Genomic DNA, 18,282 nt, shown 5'->3' on the forward strand with positions numbered 1-18,282 from the left:
GAAGGGGAGAAGGGGAGGGGACGCCAGATATAACAGGAGCCCTTTCAGCTAATCGAGGTTGAGTTCTGGAAGGAGCCTCTGAGGGTCCACTGTGAGAAGGAACCGGAGCTCTGTCCACACTCTGCTCGCAGCCACCCTGTAGAACACGTGTGTGGCCCGGTTTGGGGGCTTCCCTCCTCTCCAACCCTGGCCCCGCTGAGTTTCCTACATTCCACTTCAGTCCACAAGGACCCGCCGACCTGGGCTCTGTCCCACAGGACATTCTGATCTTGACACTGATCTCAAGTTCCGAGGTCTTCGCTCACCAGCCCCAACGCACCCCGACCCTTGCGGTTGGGGTTCTATGAGGCTTTGATGCACAGGTCTAACTGGTGAAATCATCCTCATGGGCGACCCCTTCACCTGAGTCCCTCATCCGCCGTTTCTGGCACTCACTGACTGGCGTCTCCACCGTGAATGGCAGGGAGGAGAGGAAAGGAGTAAGCCAGCAGCTTTGAGGGGTGGGGGCTGCAGTGGGTGGGGGTGGCAGCCCCGAGGTCCCGGGTCAGGTGTGGCTGAGAATGAGATCATTGTCCAGGCAGTCTCCATCCTCCCTGTGCGTTTCTAGAGCGCCCCACGTCCGGTCACGGGGGCCTGTTTCTCCCCCACCCGCCCCGCTGGGCCCTGCACCCTTTGCCTGATGCAGATCCCTGGGCTCGCCCCCCTGCTGGTCCCTGTGATCCCAGTCTCTTGGCCTGTGCTCCCTCCTGCTCCCATTCACGCATCGCTCCTGCCTACTGCAGCACAGCATTCTGGAACTTTCTGCCTCCCAGGCGCACCTGCTCCTGAGCACACACTGTTTGCTGGGCAGAAACTCGTGTCTGGCCTCCTGCTCCTCGCCTTCCTCGGGGCCAGTGCATCTCCTTGGAAAACTCTGCGCTGCTGCTTCCCGCACCCTCTCCTGTTTTGTCCCCTTGTCACTCTCTGCTGTGCCCTGGGTTCCTGGTGGCCCCCAGATCCACAGAGTGGCCCCCGAACCCACTCAGCAGCACGGAGACTGTCCACGGAAGCATGAGAGGGGGTGGGGCGATAGTACAGGGCCAGGCGCTGAGCCCCGCCAGCAGGGAGCCCGGGTGCAGAGTCAGCAGTGAGCACAGCTGGTGCCTCCCAAGCTCCCCCCAGAGAGCCAGGAAGCACCTGAGCAGTGGGTCCGTAAGGCCTTGCTTCTGTTGGCACAAATAGGTTTCTTGGTCTCAAAGCATATCCTCACGCCTGACCTCATGGGAGCTCCTGAGAAGGCCATGAGTGGCCATGGTCATCCTCTGGACAGAAGAAAGAGGGTCAAAGGGTGGGCTGGCAGCGGTGTCTGAGAAGCAACAAGCTTTTGTTTTAAGGGGTTACAGTAACAACATGTCTCACAATGGAGACATTCCTGGTGCCCGCTGGAGCAAATCGATGAACTACAGGAAGACAGTGCTACAGAGAGGTTTATTGGAAAAGAGGAGGGAAAGGAAAGAGGCTCCGAGCGTGTAGGACTAAGGATCTCGAGCATCACTCTACATAACTGCGCGCAGCCTTGCTCCACGCCCTCGCCCAAGGGCTCCAGAGCAGCGGCCGAGGGTGGTCCCTGCAAGCTGGGATTCCATCCCCGATATTGCAAGTCAACACCTAAGTGTCCCTGGTTCTGTCCCTAGAAATGAGTGTACAAGGCGAACAGTTTCAAGAACGCAGAGGGGCCGGAGCGATAGGACAGCCGGGAGGATGCCTGCCTGCATGCAGCCCACCCAGCTCCATTCCCCCAAGTGATTCTTGAGCACGGAGCTGGGGTAAGCCCTGAGCATGACTGGTGTGGCCCAACAATTTAAAAAAATGAAAAGAAAAGAACAAATCCCAATTGTGATCTTCAGGGTCCTCCTCGGCATGATTCGCCAAGCTGCACTTTAGGTTTCGGTTGGTTTCTTTGTTTTTGAGGCAGGTCAGTTGGTCTGCTCCAGGCTCTGTGCTCAGAGGTCGCTCCCCGGGGTGCTTGAGGGGGACAGTGCAGTGCCACGGGTGGGACCCGGGTCACCTGCATTCGAGACAAGCGCCCCCGCAGGCCCCCCCAGCCCCAAGTGTGCTTTTGAGCTGGCACTCATTCGAATGACGTCATTGGCGCCCTCTCCAGTCCCGACCTACAAGAAGCTGCCCGAGAACGTGCAGCCGCGCTTCCTGGAGGACGAAGGGTTTTACATCGGGGCCAGGCCGGAGGTGCCGCGCCGCAGCCAGAACATCATGGAGAACAGACTGCTCGTGCAGGAGTCGGTACGTGGCCACCCTCCGCCAGCCCAGTGCGCCTAGATGGTCTTGTTTTGCAATCGGGGGCCACTCTTGGCAGTGCCAGACCATGTGGTGCTGGGGATCAGCTGAACACCCCCCATGTCAAGTATGAATTCTAGCCCTTTGCGCTGATCCCCCGGTTCCTTGATTGGGGGGGAGGTGCCACGCCCAGCTGTGCCCAGTGCTTCCTCCTGGCTCTGTGCTCAGGGAAACGGATGTGATGCTGGGAATTGACCTGGGGTCAACCACGTACAAGACAAGCACCTGAATCTCTGTATTATCTTGCTGGTCCGTGTTTTATTTTATTTTGAATTTGACTCGTTACTTTTGGTCCCCAGCTGCAGCCCTGTCCTGTTCAGTTCAGACTTTTGCTAAATCAGATTTTAGAAACCTCTTCCCTGTTCTCAGCAGGTGTTTCACTCTCCGCAGATACAGCGTTCTTAATTGTTTATCTCCTGTGATTTTTAAAAATTATTTAATGGGCAGAAAAATCATTTTATTCCTCATATGCTCATTTAAGCTTTTTTGTAAACTCTTTATTATTATTGTTGTTGTTGTTGTTGTTATTTACTTAGGGCATATCTTGAATTAATTGGGGGTTGGGAGATGTTAATGAAAAGTCTCCATTTCTAAGTAAACAGACTTGAATGGATTTAGGATATAGAATGTCAAGAAGAAGGTGGGGTCAGACAGAATTTTTGCACATGTGCTAATTTTGCAAACCATCTTTGGGTGAGAAGACAGTTTTCTTTCTTCTGCTTGCGTTTCAGGGGAGGAAATGGTTTGGAGATGATGGGAGAATTATCGCCCTGCCGAACCCCATCAAGCCTTTTCCTTCAAGGCCCCCAGTGTTGCCCCCCGGGCACGGCACCAAGGCTGAACTTGAAACGCTGTATAAAAAGGTGAGTCTCCAGCGGGTAGGGCATTTGCGTGGAACGCTGCCGACCCAGGTTCGATCACCGGCACCCCCAGCACCGCCAGGAATGACCTCTGAGTATCACCGGATTGACCCCCCCCAAAAAAAGAAAGCCAATAAGGGGCTGGAGCAATAGCACAGTGGGTAGGGCGTTTGCCTTGCACTCGGCCGACCCAGGTTCGATTCCCAGCATCCCATATGGTCCCCTGAGCACTGCCAGGGGTAATTCCTGAGTGCAGAGCCAGGAGTAACCCCTGAGCATCGCCGGGTGTGACCCAAAAAGCAAAAAAAAAAAGGTGAGTCTCCCCCCACTTTGAATCATGTGTTTATCTCAGTGCTTTGCTTGGGGAACAGTGTGGGTTACTCGAAACGCTTTATAAAAACTTGAGTTTTCATACTGCTGCTACTTAACCCTGCATTTAGCAAGGAGGCTGTCCGAGGAGGAAGGGAGATACAAGTGTGAATTAGGTGTAATTAAAATGACTTAGCTGAGTTGAAAGTATCTAGAAGAAATCCAGTGTGGCCCCTGCCCCTCCATTTTTTTTTAACTGCTTCTTAATTTGTCTCTACTGCAATGCAGTAACTTTCCACCCTGGCATTCCGCTGATGGAAATGGGGTCAGTGTGCAGGTCGGGACTCCGCAAGTCCTTGAGCCCTTAAATGGGACCTGCTGGATTTACAGCTCAGGGCTGTCAGCTGAGATGCAGACCCAAGCCAGCGGGCCTGACCTGAACCTTTGCCCATCAGCACTAACTCAGTCACTGCTGTTCAGTTAGAAACACAAGGTGGCCGACTCCTGCGATGAATTTTTCCCCTAGTCCTGACTCGTGATTTGGAGTTTTATTCAGATGGAATCGATAGCCAACTCTTCTTAAGGTACTTTCCTTAAGTACAAAAAGAAAAAAAAAAAAGCATCGTCTGTTCTTCCTAAGAGTTCTTCTTTAAATCTCATTAGAAAAATGCACAACTGGTGAAGGGATGGGTGTTTGAGCATTGTATAACTGAGACTTTAGCCTGAAAGCTTTGTAACTTTCCACATGGTGAATCAATAAAAGAATTAAAATAAAAAAAAAGAAAAATGCACAAAGAGATTTGTGCAGAGAACAGAATTTAACCTCATATTAGAAAGACTGCAATTAAGGAAAAACTAACTTAAAAATAAAAACAAAAATGACAAATAAAACATTAGCACGTAAACCCATAAAGTGCTCGGATTGCCTGAGCAGAGTAGGGCTAGGTTCTTGGAAACACTTGAATTCTCTTCCATCCTTTCTTCCTGCCTTTTTCTTCCTTCTTCCTTCCTTTTTTCTTTTTCCTTCTCATCTTTCCTTCCCCCTTTTGCTTTACTCTTTCTTCCTCCTCTCTTCCTTAATTCCTTCCTTCTTCCTACTTAACTTCTTCCTTTGTTCTTCCTGCCTGCCTCTCTTCCTTTTGTCCTTACCTTCTTTCTATTTTCTCTCACACTTTGCTTCCTCTTTTCTCTGTTTTTCAACCTTTCATTGAAAACCCACTATTTTTTCAGTTGTGCTAAACTGAAAAATATAGTGGCATTCAAACAGCCAGAGAAACTTGATTCCCCGTGTAGGAAGACAAATGTCCTCAAGGGTTGAAGACTGTGATTAGGAGTCAGTCTGCCTTTCCTGGGCTTCCATGAGATTCCTCCCCCTATAACACATCAATTTGAGGATTTTTTGTTTATTTGTTTTGTTTTGGGGCCACCCCTGGCAATACTCAGGGGTTATTCCTGGCTCTGCAGTCAGGAGTCACTCCAGATAGCACTTGGAAGACCATATTGGATGCTGGGGATCGAACCCCGGTCAGCTATGTGCAAGGCAAACACCCTCCCCGCTGTACTGTCGCTCCGGCCCCACAATTTGAGGATCCATTGTGGTTCCGACCTCCTTGCTGGCATCTCCTGAAAGGCTCACTGCCTGCCTTCTTCTCGCTGGTTCCTGCATCAGCACGGCTTCCCTGCTGTGCTCTAGGCACACCACCCTCACGCAGCACTCTCTGGGGGTGAGTACAGAAACCTGGCTCAAAATAGCTTTCGTGGGGCTGGGGGGGTAGTGCAGTGGGTAGGGGCATGTGCCTTGCATGTGGCCGACCCATGTTTTTGATCCCTGGCAGCACTGCTGGGTGTGGCCCAGAAACAAAACAAACAAACAAAAATTTGACGGAATAGCTTTTGTTTAGAGGAATGTTAGCGTCTTGCCATCTAGAAGGTTCTGGAGACGTTGTAGAGCTGCCGGAGGAGCTGATGAGGACCCGTCTGCAGCTCTCCCCTCTGCTCTCCATGAGCACTGGAGGCTCCTCATTTCCTCCCGTCACAGCCAGGTCACAGCTGCATTTTAGGGGAACCGGACCGTGGATGACCAGAGGGATGGATGACCCCTCTCGCTCCCCTGGGTGCACGTGTTGGAGACTCGGACAGATGTGGCAGCTCTCAGGGGGTCTCCTCAGCCCCTCCTCAAGTCCGAGACAAGGGGTGGCGAGCACCACCCGGTGCCATCCTGGGGGACACCCCCCCAGGCACTCAGCAGGATGACCCTGGTAGCCCCTGGCCAGTGAGCAACAGCACGTCAGGCAGGCACAGCCGGGCGCAGGACGGCCACCAGTAGTCCCCAGGGTCCCTGAGTGCTGCTTCAGAGACACCCCCAAAGTGAAAACAAATAAGTACCTACCCCCAAGTATCTACCCCCAAAACTCAGAGAGCCTCCCAAGGGAGGCAGCAGCCTGCCGGAGACTTGGCAAGTGTGTTTCCAGGGAAAATGGAGGAGCTTGTGTTTCAATTCCACACATAGTTACTCTTTTTTTCTTTTTTTTGAACAGTTTTTTTGTTTTTGGTTTTTGTCCCTTCCCTCTAGTGCACCCCTGAGCAAACTGAGCATGTCAGCAGCTCTAACTAGAGACATCGGGCCAGAACGATAGTACAGCAGGCAGCACATTTTCCTTGCACGCAGCCAACCCGGGCTCAATCTCGGCATCCCATAAGGTCCCCCGAGCCTGCCAGGAGTGATTCCTGAGTGAAGAGCCAGGAGGAACCCCTGAGCATCACCGGGTGTGACCCAAAAAGCCAAAAAAAAAAAAAAAAAAACCTAGTGTCATTACCCTCTGATAGGGTTGGTTTTCAGTTTTCCAGTGATGACTGATGCATCGGATCCATTTCAGAATTTAAAAAAATATAACCTATAGGTGTTGTTTATTCTTCTGCAGGGTTGGAACTACTGTTTTTATGATGTCTCTTAGTGTCCAAGAAAGGAAAACAGAGAGAGAGAGAGAGAGAGAGAGAGAGAGAGAGAGAGAGAGAGAGAGAGAGAGAGAGAGAGAGATGAGGGAAATCGGGACCGGGAACTGGGTCTCTTTTTCCCTCACAGGAAGAAAGTGGTGGGTCTTTTTTTTTTTAACTTTTTTATTGACTCATTGTAAGATAGACCACCACAAAGCTGTTCGTGACTGGATTGCAGTCACGCAGTACTCCAACACCCATACCTGAGAGGGGTGGGTCTTGAACAGTTAGCCCGGTGGCTGCCAGGAAACCCTGAAGCTTTGAGAGCTTGGGTGAGCCTGGAGGGACTGACCCACTCTCGTCTGAACTGCACAGAGCTTCGTGCAGATTGAAGGAAGGAGACCCAAGTCCAGGGACCCACGGAACACTCAGCTCAATCCGGCCTGCCTCCAGGTTCCTTCCTCATGCCAGGAAGGGTACAGGACGGAACCTGAGAGCCACACCCGAGTGATGTCAGGATTCTGGAATGCCCTGGAATGAGGCAAGGCAAGAATGTCCACGCACCAAGCAGTGAGCGAGTTTTCCATTAAGTCCCTGGATTAGTTATGTGTGAGGTGAACACTTTTTAATTCGCTCAGGTAGTGTGAGTGATTGTATAACACATAGTGGTGTCATCACCACAATGAAAACATACTGACTTGGGGCCGTGGGTATGGCTTGGTGCGGGGACACAGGCCTTGCCTGTGTGAGGGTCCCCAGCTCTGTAAAGCCAGGAACCAAACAGTATCAAAATTGTAACATGAATGTACTGGAATACTTTACCAAGTCAAAGGGAAAGAAATGGACTTCCACTCTAGTAGTGTCAAGTGTTAAGTCTAAGCCAGGCTGTAAAATCAGAACTGGAGCTTTCAGACAAGATATTGGAATATTAATGTTCTCATGGAACATCAACCCTAAAAATCCAAATGGAGATTCAGCATTTGGGGGAAGGTAGTGGGAGAGAGTTTCTATTCAGGCCTTCCATATCCGTATGCACACCCTAGATTTACATGTGTATTACTTTTTAATAGAAACATCTGCAGGTCATTTTATCCTGATAAATGCTATATTATTAGACAGACAATGCTATATTATTAGAGAAAAGGTATTAAAACCAATGTAGGATATACTGAGTTGGTTTCCTGTGGGAAGTTTTGTGCCCATATATATTAATAGTCTCCTAATCAAAGATAAGCTATGTACTTGAAAAGAAATAATTCTTTTCTTTTTGTATATTCCTACTCATATACACATTGGTGGTGGAGGTGGGGGTGGTGGGAGGGACACTGGGAACATTGTGGGTGGAGAATGGGCACTGATGGAGGGATGGGCACTCGATCATTGTATGACTGGAACATAGGCACGAAAGTTTGTAAGTTTGCAACTGTACCTCACTGTACCTCTGGGGCTCTGAGTAGTGGCCCTGAACTTTCAGACCTCCAGGTCTCCAGCATGGGCTGAGACCCACCAAGAGTGGTCCCTGGGTTTCCCATGTACTTCCTCCCCAAATACCACAATGCCACAAATTCTATGGAAGAAGTGCAACAGGATTCATGTGATCCTGTGTATGCTAAGCAGTCCAGAAAAGTACCAGTGGGCTTTTCCATTCCTGCTTCCCGCACCCCACTGCCACACCTCTTGTTCCTGCTATTTTCATACTGGCGTCATTTTCCCCCAGGAAGCTGGCTGTCAGAGGTCAGGTCAAAGTTAGGTTCTGGCTGTTGTCTATGAAGTGAAGAGTCTCAGGATATGATTGTGATCCAAATCAGGAACTCTTTGGACTAGAATCCATGTTTCTCTCATTACAAGAATCTCAAGGTTGCAAACCCCAGGTCTTTATTTATTTATTTTTATTTTTTGATGAATCACCGTGAGGTACAGTTACAGACTTAACAAACTTTTGTGAATATTTTTCAGTCATACAATGATCGAGAACCCAGTGCCCATTCTCCACCAGCAATGTTCCCAGTACCCCTCCCACCACCCGCCTCTGTGGCAGGCACATTCCCTTTTACTCTCTCTCTCCTTCTGGGTGTTATGTTATGATTTGCAATACAGATATTAAGTCTTCCTATTTGGTCTATAGTCTACTTTCAGCACGCATTTCCCATCCTCCAATCATCTTTTACTTAGTGGTCACTTCTCTATCTGAGCTGCCTTTTCCCCCAGCATGTGAGGCCAGCTTCCAAACTGTGGAAACCCCAGGTCTTTTTTTTTTTTTTAAATTAAATCACTGTGAGAACAGTTACAAAGCTTTCAGGATTAAGTTTCAGTCATACAATGATCAAACATCCATCCCTTCACCAGTGCACATGTTCCACCATAAAGAACCCTAGTATACCCCCCACCCTGCCTGTGTGGCAGATGATTTTCACTTTACTCTCTCTTTACTTTGATTACATTCAATTTTCGACAGAAAACCCACTATTATTATTTGGAATTTACCCCCAACAATCAGACCTGCTGAAAAGGCATCATTAGATCATTTGTTTTCTATTGCTGATAATGAAGAGCATATGATGTCACGGCTGTTGCAGCTGTGTGGTTTTGGAATTCTCATATTTTAGTAATTAAGTCCAGAGGTATTTCTGCCAGCAGCCGCTGCATTCCGAGATTATTGGTCTGTGTGCCTCTGGGATCATGACTGTTAGGAGCGGAGGAGCTGTTCGTGGGCAGCTGCTCTGGGTCTCATTTGGGCGGGGAGCAGGGCCGGTTCTGTACCCCGCCCCAGCATCGAGAGATTTCCCATGTGCCCCATCGCTGCAAGCTCCTACCTCTCTATCCAGTTGACTCTGAAAAGTGGCAGTCGCCATGCTGCCGCAAAGGGGAAAAGGCCGAGGGACAAAAACCCTTCCCCTCCCGGGGCTGCACAGGGCCATAGTTTAGTTCACAGCCCAGGAGTATATCTGCCAGCAGCCGCTGCGTCCCAAGACTGGTTTGTGTGCCTCTGGGATCATGGCCATTCAGGGGTGGAGGAGCCATTCTTGAGCTTTTTTTTTTTTATATCAGGAAAGGTTTGGAGAAATAGTCCCGGTCCCCACATACCGGAGCCATGTTAGAAGAAGCTCAGTGTCATAGGGATTCCATCTGGAGAAGGCGGGGAGACTGCACCTTCTCCGTCTGGGGGACCCCGGTGTTATCAGCTCGGTTTGGGGTCCTGGCATTCTCCGGTGTGGGAAACCCCAGGTCTTAAGCATCAAGCTTGTCATGTGGCAATGACCAAGACTATGGGCGAGAGAGTGAAACCTAAATGACACGAGAACAAGAGCGAAATCATATCTCACTGATCCGCTTCCATTTGCTTGTTTTAAGTATTCAGGAAAAAGCAGGCCCCCAAAGTGTGGGAGCAAGGAAATTGGGTCTCTTTCTCCTGGCTTGCGTGTGCAGGAGGTGGTTTGCCCTCGGCCAGTTCCCCAGTATTCGCGGTTGTCTGGGGTCGTGACCCATCTGCTCTTGGCAGGCAGTGAAATACATGCACCCCAGCCAGCGTCAGATGGGACCCGGAGACGCTCCCGGAAACTTCCAGCTGGACATTGATATTTCGGGCCTGATCTTCACGCACCATCCCTGTTTCAGCCGGGAGCACGTCTTGGCAGCCAAACTGGCCCAGTCCTATGACCAGTACCTTGCGAGGCGCCAGAGGAACAAGACACAATTTCTCACCGATAAGGTGCGGTGTTCTTTTCCATGTTTGTTGCTGTCAGGGTTGTTTCTGATGAACCCCGTGAGGAAAATACTTTCCAGCAGCCAGAGGTTCGCACACCGCCTTCGCGTGCCCCTCGGAGATGGGTGAGACCTCTTCTTCCTAGAGCAAAGGGAGGCTTTGAAGGTCTGCACTGAACTGTGATGATTCGTGCAGAGTCCGCCGTCACTGCCCAGCGTGGGTATTAGGTGGAAGATGTGTGACTACATCTTGTCCTTGTCGTGTCAGGGGCTGAGACCATTCATGCTTGAGAACCATTGTCCTTGGAGGCACTGTCATTCCTTATATGAACTTATTTGTTTGTCTGTGTGGGGAGCCTTCCGCACCGTGCTCAGGAGATGCAGGGCCTCACCAGTGACCTTGGGCAACTGGCTGGCAATTCACTGCAAGGGCCTGAGGTCGCAGTAATGCCTGGGCCCCACAGTTCTAGGGATTTCCCAAGTCTCCTTCTCCCATGGTACTTGCGGGACCATAATTCCGGAAATCAGACCTAGGTCATGCTAGGCATACGCCATCACCACTGCTGTATCTCCCAACCCCTTTTGTATGTAATTCTCCCAGACATGGTACCTAAGACAACCCAGACGTTTTAGCTCATCCCCACAGACATTGCTGTTTGTTTTGCATTTGTTTCCAATATGATACTGTCCCGTGAAACATCATGGGTGACTTGGACACCACTGTTGCTTTTGTTTGTGTTTTGTTCTGGGGCCATGCCCCGCGGTGCTCAAGGCTAACTTCTGGCTCTCTGCTCAGGGCTCAGTCCTACTGGTCTCAGCCCAATGCCTCTAAGTGTCTATGACATGATGATCTATTTAACTTGTGAAAGTGTCACAGTAGGACCAGAGAGGGCATCCAAGGGGTAAGGCTTTTGCACATAGCCGACTCTGGCTTGATCCCAGCACTGCATATGTTCCACTGAGCACACCCAGGACTGACCCTGAGCTTATCCAGGAGTAAACCCAGAGCACACTGACTTTGGCCCCCAAACTCAATATATATTATTGTAGGGTCAAGGATATAGCTCAGTTGGTGTGTGTGCATCATAAGCGTGAGGCCTGAGTCAGTCTCCAGAAACACATGAAAACTGCTGGGTATAGGCTCTATAAGAAACAAAACAAACAGAAAACAAAAATACTGGGCCAGAGAGATAGTACAGTACAGTACGTAAGGCATGTGGCCAAGCTGGCTTGATCCCTGGTACGACGTATAGTCCCCTGAGCCCTGCCAGGAGAGATCCTTGAATGTAGGATCAGGAGGAAGTCCTGAGCAACAATGGGGTGTAGCCCCAACACAAAACAAAACCCTGAAAAATAGATATGAGTTGTCTGTACCCAGAACCAATCCTTCTAACCTTAAAAGAAAACATATTTCCAAGACAAAGCAAAGTAACTTTGTCCTGGGAAGCCTAATTTAGTGGGTCTCAGACAAAAGGGCCATGCTCCAAGCTTTATTATTCCTCTTTTTCAAGAGTAGAAAGAACAACCCTCTGCAGAACGTGGAAGCAGGCCCTTCCACAGGTTGCCCAAGAAGTGGGTGTCTCTAGGCAAGTGTAGCAAGGAGTAGAGTATTGAATTCAAAACCTTGTGTCCCTCTCTCATAAGCTTCAAGCACTAAGAAATGCTGTTCAGATGGGCCTTCATCCAGCAAAAAGTCACAAGTCTTTGGAGACACCCCCCAAAACCATCCAGGAGTATAAGTCTGAAATCTGGTGAGTTAAGTCTCATTTTCTTCCTGTTAAATGTGAACTCTTTCTTTTCTCTCTCAAATGTTTTTCTTAAGATGGGTGGCACTGAGTTAGGTGAGTTGATGAGAAACCAAGATGTCACCAAACCATGCAGGAGTGAGGATATGCAGCCATGGGAACTTGCCAGCCCCTCTAGGGAAAGCAGGTGCTGGCGCAGCGTCCTGGGGAGAGAGGCTTGGCGTAGGTGAGTGGAGGAGGGCCAGTGCCTCAGCTCGGCAGGCCTGCATTCTGCTTTGGAGTCACGTGCTCTATGGAGACTTGGACATTTGTGCTCATGAGCGCCTATGTCACAGCATCCGTTTGCCAAGGCCCAGACGAGGATGGGCACTCCTGACTGGGAGGAGCTTGCTGGGAATGGCTGCACCAGCTCCCCTCTGCCTGTACCAAGTTGGACAAAGCTCATGATGCAGAAGAGAAACTCACAGTAGGCAGATGCTCGCCGTACAAGCATTTCAAGGACCCTGAGGAGCACCCACCTAAAGCGACCCTTTTTGTTCTGGGAGCACATGGGTGGGACACATGAGTGAGAAAGACACGAGGAATTCCCGCATGATCTCTGGGGATGGACAGCATGGAACAGACTGGGGAGGTGGACAGATGTAACTCGAATGTGCTAGAGCCAGAATCTAGGGTCCACGTGGCATCCCGTGAAGTTGTGTAGCTGGTAGAGATCCTCTTCTAGGGCTTAGAATCATTCAGATCCCAGAATAAAGACCCTGCTTCTTGCCGAGTAATAAGAAATATAGAACATGGCTAGCACAGAACAGCTTCTAGAGTGACACCCCTCAGGAAACATTGTGGGCTTTTAGTCTCTCTTTTTTTGCTAATGTGTATGTGCATATCTATATGTTTATGGGTGCTGTTTTAGTTCTACTTTTTTAAAGGAGTTACATATTGCGTTCATCATCTCACAACTTGTTTTTATACACAAAGTGCTTCATCTGCCCTTTCCTTATAACATGGTAGCTCACTTTTAACCATTGTTTTTTAAATGGCATCATGTAGCTCTTAGAACCGTCTACTGAAAGATGTTTGTATTATTCCTGGTTGGCTTGTTTGTTTTCTTTGGGGGGCCACACCCTGTGGGACCCAGAGGTTACTCCTGGCTCTGTGCTCAGGCATCATTCCCGGTGGTATTTGAGGTACCATGTGGGATGCTGGGAATCCAACCAAGGTCAACCATGTGCAGGGCTGGAGAGATAGTACAGCCCTACCCGCACTATCTCTCCTGACCCATGTATCATTCCTATGTTCTATTGTTTAAATTGCACTTTGTCTAGTTGCAGCTGTCGTTTACAGATGAGGCGTGAGGAAGTTAGGGGCTTTGCCTGAGCCCGGCTAGTGAGAAAATCAGAACACGACGCTGAGAGGTGTGGCTCTCATATCTTGGCCAGAGGTGGGGAACTGTTTTTTCCTGCCAAAGGCCCTTTGGGTATTTATAAGATCACTCGCAGACTGTACCATACAGGCAGATGGACTGAGGCGGCCGGTGAGAAGCATCTCTACTTGTCCCGTCAGGCACCAGCGTCAGACCCAAGATTTGGAGGGTCTTAGCCCGCCCCCAGGCTGCACTTAGGCCAAGTCCTGAGCCGCCAGCCCGGCTCCTGCCCTGTCTTCTCGGGCACGGCTTGCTGCCGGTGCTTCTTTGCGCTGTTTCCGAGGACTCTGTCATCCCAGACTCTGTGTCGGGCTCGCGCCCTCCTCCCAGAACGGAAGGTGCAGCCGGGAGACACGGCCGTCTGCTCACAGGGCTGTTGTCAGTGATCAGGACACAGTCACGGATTCTTCCGCCCTCAACTCTCAACTCCCTGCGGGGAGACTGGCGCTGTCTCCCGACACCTCCGAACCCGCTGAGTGGAGCCCTAGACTTGCTCAGTAAATAAATAATTGTTGAATTAATCAGTACCGTACATTTGGGATCCAAATTTGGCTCCTTTTTCACAGAGAGTAATTTAAGGCATTAATCATTAGCCCAAACATTTGCTGATAGAAGTGAAAACAAAAGCATTTTTGAGGACTGCTCTTTTTTTTCAGTATTGTATTTTTTGCATACTTTTCTGTTTTAAAAAACATTATCTTACTAAAACATCACGAAGAGGACTACCGCTTTAAATCAACCTCAAACATGGTTCACCTAGTAACACAGAAAACTTGCGAAGACTTCAGAAACATTCCCTTAGCTGGGATTTGCATGAACAAAAGCTGATTATATTTGGTGGCAAATGGAACTACAACAAACTTCCTTACATTCCCAGTAACTTAGCCTTTGAGAACTGTGCTTACCAGACCCCTTATTTTCATAACATCAAAGGTGACTGTTTTAAAATGCAAGATTTTTAAAAAATTTTTATTAGTGAATCACCATGAAGTACAGTTACAAACTTATGAGCTTTCATGTTTGCATTTTAGTCATACAATGATCCTTTACCCATTCCTCCTCCAGTGCCCATTCTCCTCCACCAATGTTTCCAGTATCTCTCCCACCACCCCCACTCCATCCCCCACCACCCTATCCTGCCTCTGCAGCAGGGCATTCCCTTTTGTTCTCTCTCCTTTGGGGTGTTGTAATTAGGATGCAAGTTATTTTTTTTAAATGATACAATTCACTTTTTTTTTCTTTTATTGAATCACCATGAGAAAAGTTACAAAGCTTTCAGGTTTAAGTCTCAGTCATACAATGATCAAACACCCATTCCTTCACCAGTGCACATGTTCCACCACCAAGAACCCCAGTATACCTCCCATCCCACCCCCACCCCACGTGTGGCTGATGATTTTCACTTTACTCTCTCTTTACTTTGATTACATTCAATATTTCGACAGAAAACTCACTATTATTATTTGGAATTTCCCCCCAGCAACCGGACCTGCCGAATGGCACCATTTGATAATTTGTTTTCCATTGCTGAGAGTGAAGAGCATGAGATCATGTGGCCACAACAGTGGTTGTGCAGTTTTGGATTTCTGGTATTTTAGTAATTAAGTCCAGAGAAATTTCTTTTTTTTTAAATTTATTTATTTTTAATTAGTGAATCACCGTGAGGGTACAGTTACAGATTTATACATTTTTGTGCTCATGTTTCCCTCATACAAAGTTCGAGAACCCATCCCTTCACCAGTGCCCATTTTCCACCACCGGTAAACCCAGTATCCCTCCTACCCTCCCCAATCCCATTTCCCCCCACCCCACCCTGCCACTGTGGCAGGGTATTCCCTTTTGTTCTCTCTCTCTAATTAGGTGTTGTGGTTTGCAATAGAGGTGTTGAGTAGCCATTGTGTTCAGTCTCTAGTCTACATTCAGCCTGCATCACCCTTCCCCCACATGGCCTCCGACCTCATTGTACTTGATGATCCCTTCTCTGAGTTGCCCTCTCCCCAGAATGTGAGGCCAGCCTCCAAACCATGGAGTCAACCTCCTGGTACTTATTTCTACTATTCTTCTATTCTTGGGTGCTAGTCTCCTACTCTGTTATTCTATATTCCACAGATGAGTGCAGTCTTTCTATGTCTGTCTCTCTCTTTCTGACTCATTTCACTCAGCATGAGACTTTCCATGCCGTTCCACTTATATGCAAAATTCATGACCTCCTTTTTTCTAACAGCTGCATAGTATTCCATTGTATAGATGTACCAAAGTTTCTTCAACCAGTCATCTGTTCTAGGGCACTCGGGTTTTTTCCAGATTCTAAGTCCAGAGAAATTTCTGCCAGAAGCTACATCACTGCAAGCTCGTACCTCTGTCTAGTGGGCTCTAAAAGATGGAAGTCACTACGCTGCCACCACCAAAAGGAAAGGCTGAGGCACCAAAACCTTTCCCCTCCCAGGGCAGCACAGGGCCATAGCTTAGTTCACAGTCTAGAGGCATTTCTGCAAGAAGCCGCTGGGCTCAAAAATTGGTTTGCATGCCTCCAGGATCATGATTGTTCAGGAGCAGAGGAGCCATTCGTGTGGGGCCGCTCGGGGTCTCATCTGGAAGGATGCAAGATTTTAATAAGAAGTCTAAAATATTATTTATTGTAGCTAGCCAGATTCACCTGCGGAAAATAAAGTCAAACTTCTCGGAATAGATTGGTATCTTCTTCAAGTTTGCTCTCATATTTTTTATTTTTCTACTATTTCTGTGAAATCATGTCATGAGCTGGAGAGATGGTGTTGGGGTTCAGGCACTTTGTGTGCCACCAATCCCAACTTGATCCCTGGAACCTTGTGGTCCACAAGTACCTCCAACAGTCATTCTTAAACACTGAGCCAGGAATAGGCCCTAAGAACCCTAAGAACCTCTGGGTATTGCCCCATCATCTACCCCCCAAGACATGTACGGCTATAGCTGTTTTAGTTTACGCTCTTACTTGGATACATGCATACCAAGAGGACTTTTCCGTACATACTTGTGTACTATTTTCCAGGCAAACAAGAAAACTGCGTGATGCTGAGCAAGAAAAAGATCGAACACTGCTGAAGACCATCATCAAAGTCTGGAAAGAGATGAAATCCCTTCGAGAGTTCCAGAGATTTACAAACACACCCTTGAAACTTGTTTTGAGAAGGTGAGCATTTTTTAAAACAAAAATGTTTGGTTTTTTAAAATCAGGCCTTAACATACATAGAGAAAATGAATAAAGCATAGATATTGATTTATAAAATAACATGGCTAGGAATTTGGCCCGGTGATAGAGTACTTGCCTTGAATGGGGGGAGGGGAGCCCTGAATTCAGGTCCCAGCACCTCGTAATGCCCTGAGCACTGAAGTTAGTGATCCCAGAGCACCAAGCCAGGATTTGCTCCTGAACACCTGTCAGGTGTCATCCCAAACCAACACCACTGAAAATTAAAATAAAATAAAATAAAATTATAGGGCCAGACACAGTGCTGAAGGGATAGAGCAAATGCGCTAGCATGGGGCAATACTCTGCTTTCTCTCCCCGGCACCTCCTAGTCTCTCGAGCACTGCTGGAGAGACCAGAATTATTTGTGATAATTCTGTTTTATAGAATTGTCACTAATGAATAGATGCCCTGCGCCCCCAGCCCCAGTGGCATCCTTCCATCCCGGAAGCAACGGGCTAGATTAGTGTCGTCTGCGTGTCCTTGCGAGACGAGACGGATGCTTGCTCAGGCCTTTTTCTCTTTGAGTGCTCACGCGCAGTGCTTTTTCCTACTGCATGCCCGTTGTTTGTCTTCTGGGCACTGGGTGAGAGGGGGCACCCAGCTGTGGAGTGAATGCCGGTGAGAGGGGGAGAGAGGGGGCACACGCTGTGGAGAGAATGCCGGTGAGAGGGGGAGAGAGGGGGCACACGCTGTGGAGAGAATGCTGGTGAGAGGGGGTAAGAGGGGGCACCCAGCTTGTGGAGTGAATGCCGGTGAGAGGGGGTGAGAGGGGGCACCCAGCTTGTGGAGTGAATGCCGGTGAGAGGGGGAGAGGGGGCACACGCTGTGGAGTGAATGCCGGTGAGAGGGGGTGAGAGGGGGCACCAGCTTGTGGAGTGAATGCCGGTGAGAGGGGGTGAGAGGGGGCACCCAGCTTGTGGAGTGAATGCCGGTGAGGGGGTGAGAGGGGGCACACGCTGTGGAGTGAATGCCGGTGAGAGGGGGAGAGAGGGGGTGAGAGGGGGCACACGCTGTGGAGTGAATGCCGGTGAGAGGGGGTGAGAGGGGGCACACACTGTGGAGTGAATGCCGGTGATTTCTCTCCCTGGCGCTGGGTGAGCGGGGCACCCACTGTGGTTTCTCTCCTTGCTCTCTGACTCTTCCTTTCAGGCTATGATCATCTTGTGTTGGTTTTACCGTGAGAAGCATCAGTTTCCTACCGGCCACCCGGCCCTTCTGCAGGCCTCTGCCTACCTATCTCTCAGGGCTCGCAGACCGGCGTTTCCCAGAAATGAACCCAGAGGCGGACTTGTGGAGGTGGGGGGTGCACTGCTCCCCCTCGCCCTCGTGACTCCAAACCTCTGCCCAGGCGGGTGGTTGGGTTAAACTCTCCCCAGTTTCCTGCTCTGTCCCCATAGCCTGGTGTTGACAGATATCAGAGAGCAAAGAAAATGGGAAGGTTTTCTCTCCCACACGTGGGCCCTGGGAGACAGCTTGCAGGCCAGAGTGCGTGGCTGGTGTGCGGAATGCCGAGCCAGCAGCCTCTGTGCACACGAGCTGACACTGACGGGACTGTGACTGGCAGGCCCAGAAGGAGCAGAGGGACTGTGAGAAGGTAGAGCCAGGGCCAGAGGCATCGCCCGGCAGGCTCTGAGCGGTGCTGGGGAGGCACAGAGGCGCCCTTCCTGGAGGGAGCCGCTGCCGTGAACAGACAGGACGCGGAGGACCAAAGTGACAGGGGAGGGCGCACGTTTGCTTTCATCCTCGAGG

General features: G+C 49.5%; 1 protein-coding gene across 4 annotated transcripts in view; it reads left to right on the forward strand.

Moving 5' to 3' along the window:
- The window catches only part of CC2D2A (coiled-coil and C2 domain containing 2A), a 126,039-nt gene that overhangs the window by 37,416 nt on the left and 70,341 nt on the right, over positions 1-18,282 (forward strand). For all 4 annotated transcript variants that reach the window (XM_055140630.1, XM_055140631.1, XM_055140634.1 and 1 more), the window contains 5 exons: positions 2,144-2,280; positions 3,066-3,197; positions 9,937-10,146; positions 11,784-11,890; positions 16,333-16,473. In XM_055140630.1, coding sequence (XP_054996605.1) covers positions 2,144-2,280; positions 3,066-3,197; positions 9,937-10,146; positions 11,784-11,890; positions 16,333-16,473 — 727 coding nt within the window. The remainder of the gene's footprint in view (positions 1-2,143; positions 2,281-3,065; positions 3,198-9,936; positions 10,147-11,783; positions 11,891-16,332; positions 16,474-18,282) is intronic.

Source organism: Sorex araneus, chromosome 5 (genome assembly GCF_027595985.1).
Source record: "Sorex araneus isolate mSorAra2 chromosome 5, mSorAra2.pri, whole genome shotgun sequence".
In the NCBI taxonomy this organism is placed as follows: Eukaryota; Metazoa; Chordata; class Mammalia; order Eulipotyphla; family Soricidae; genus Sorex; species Sorex araneus.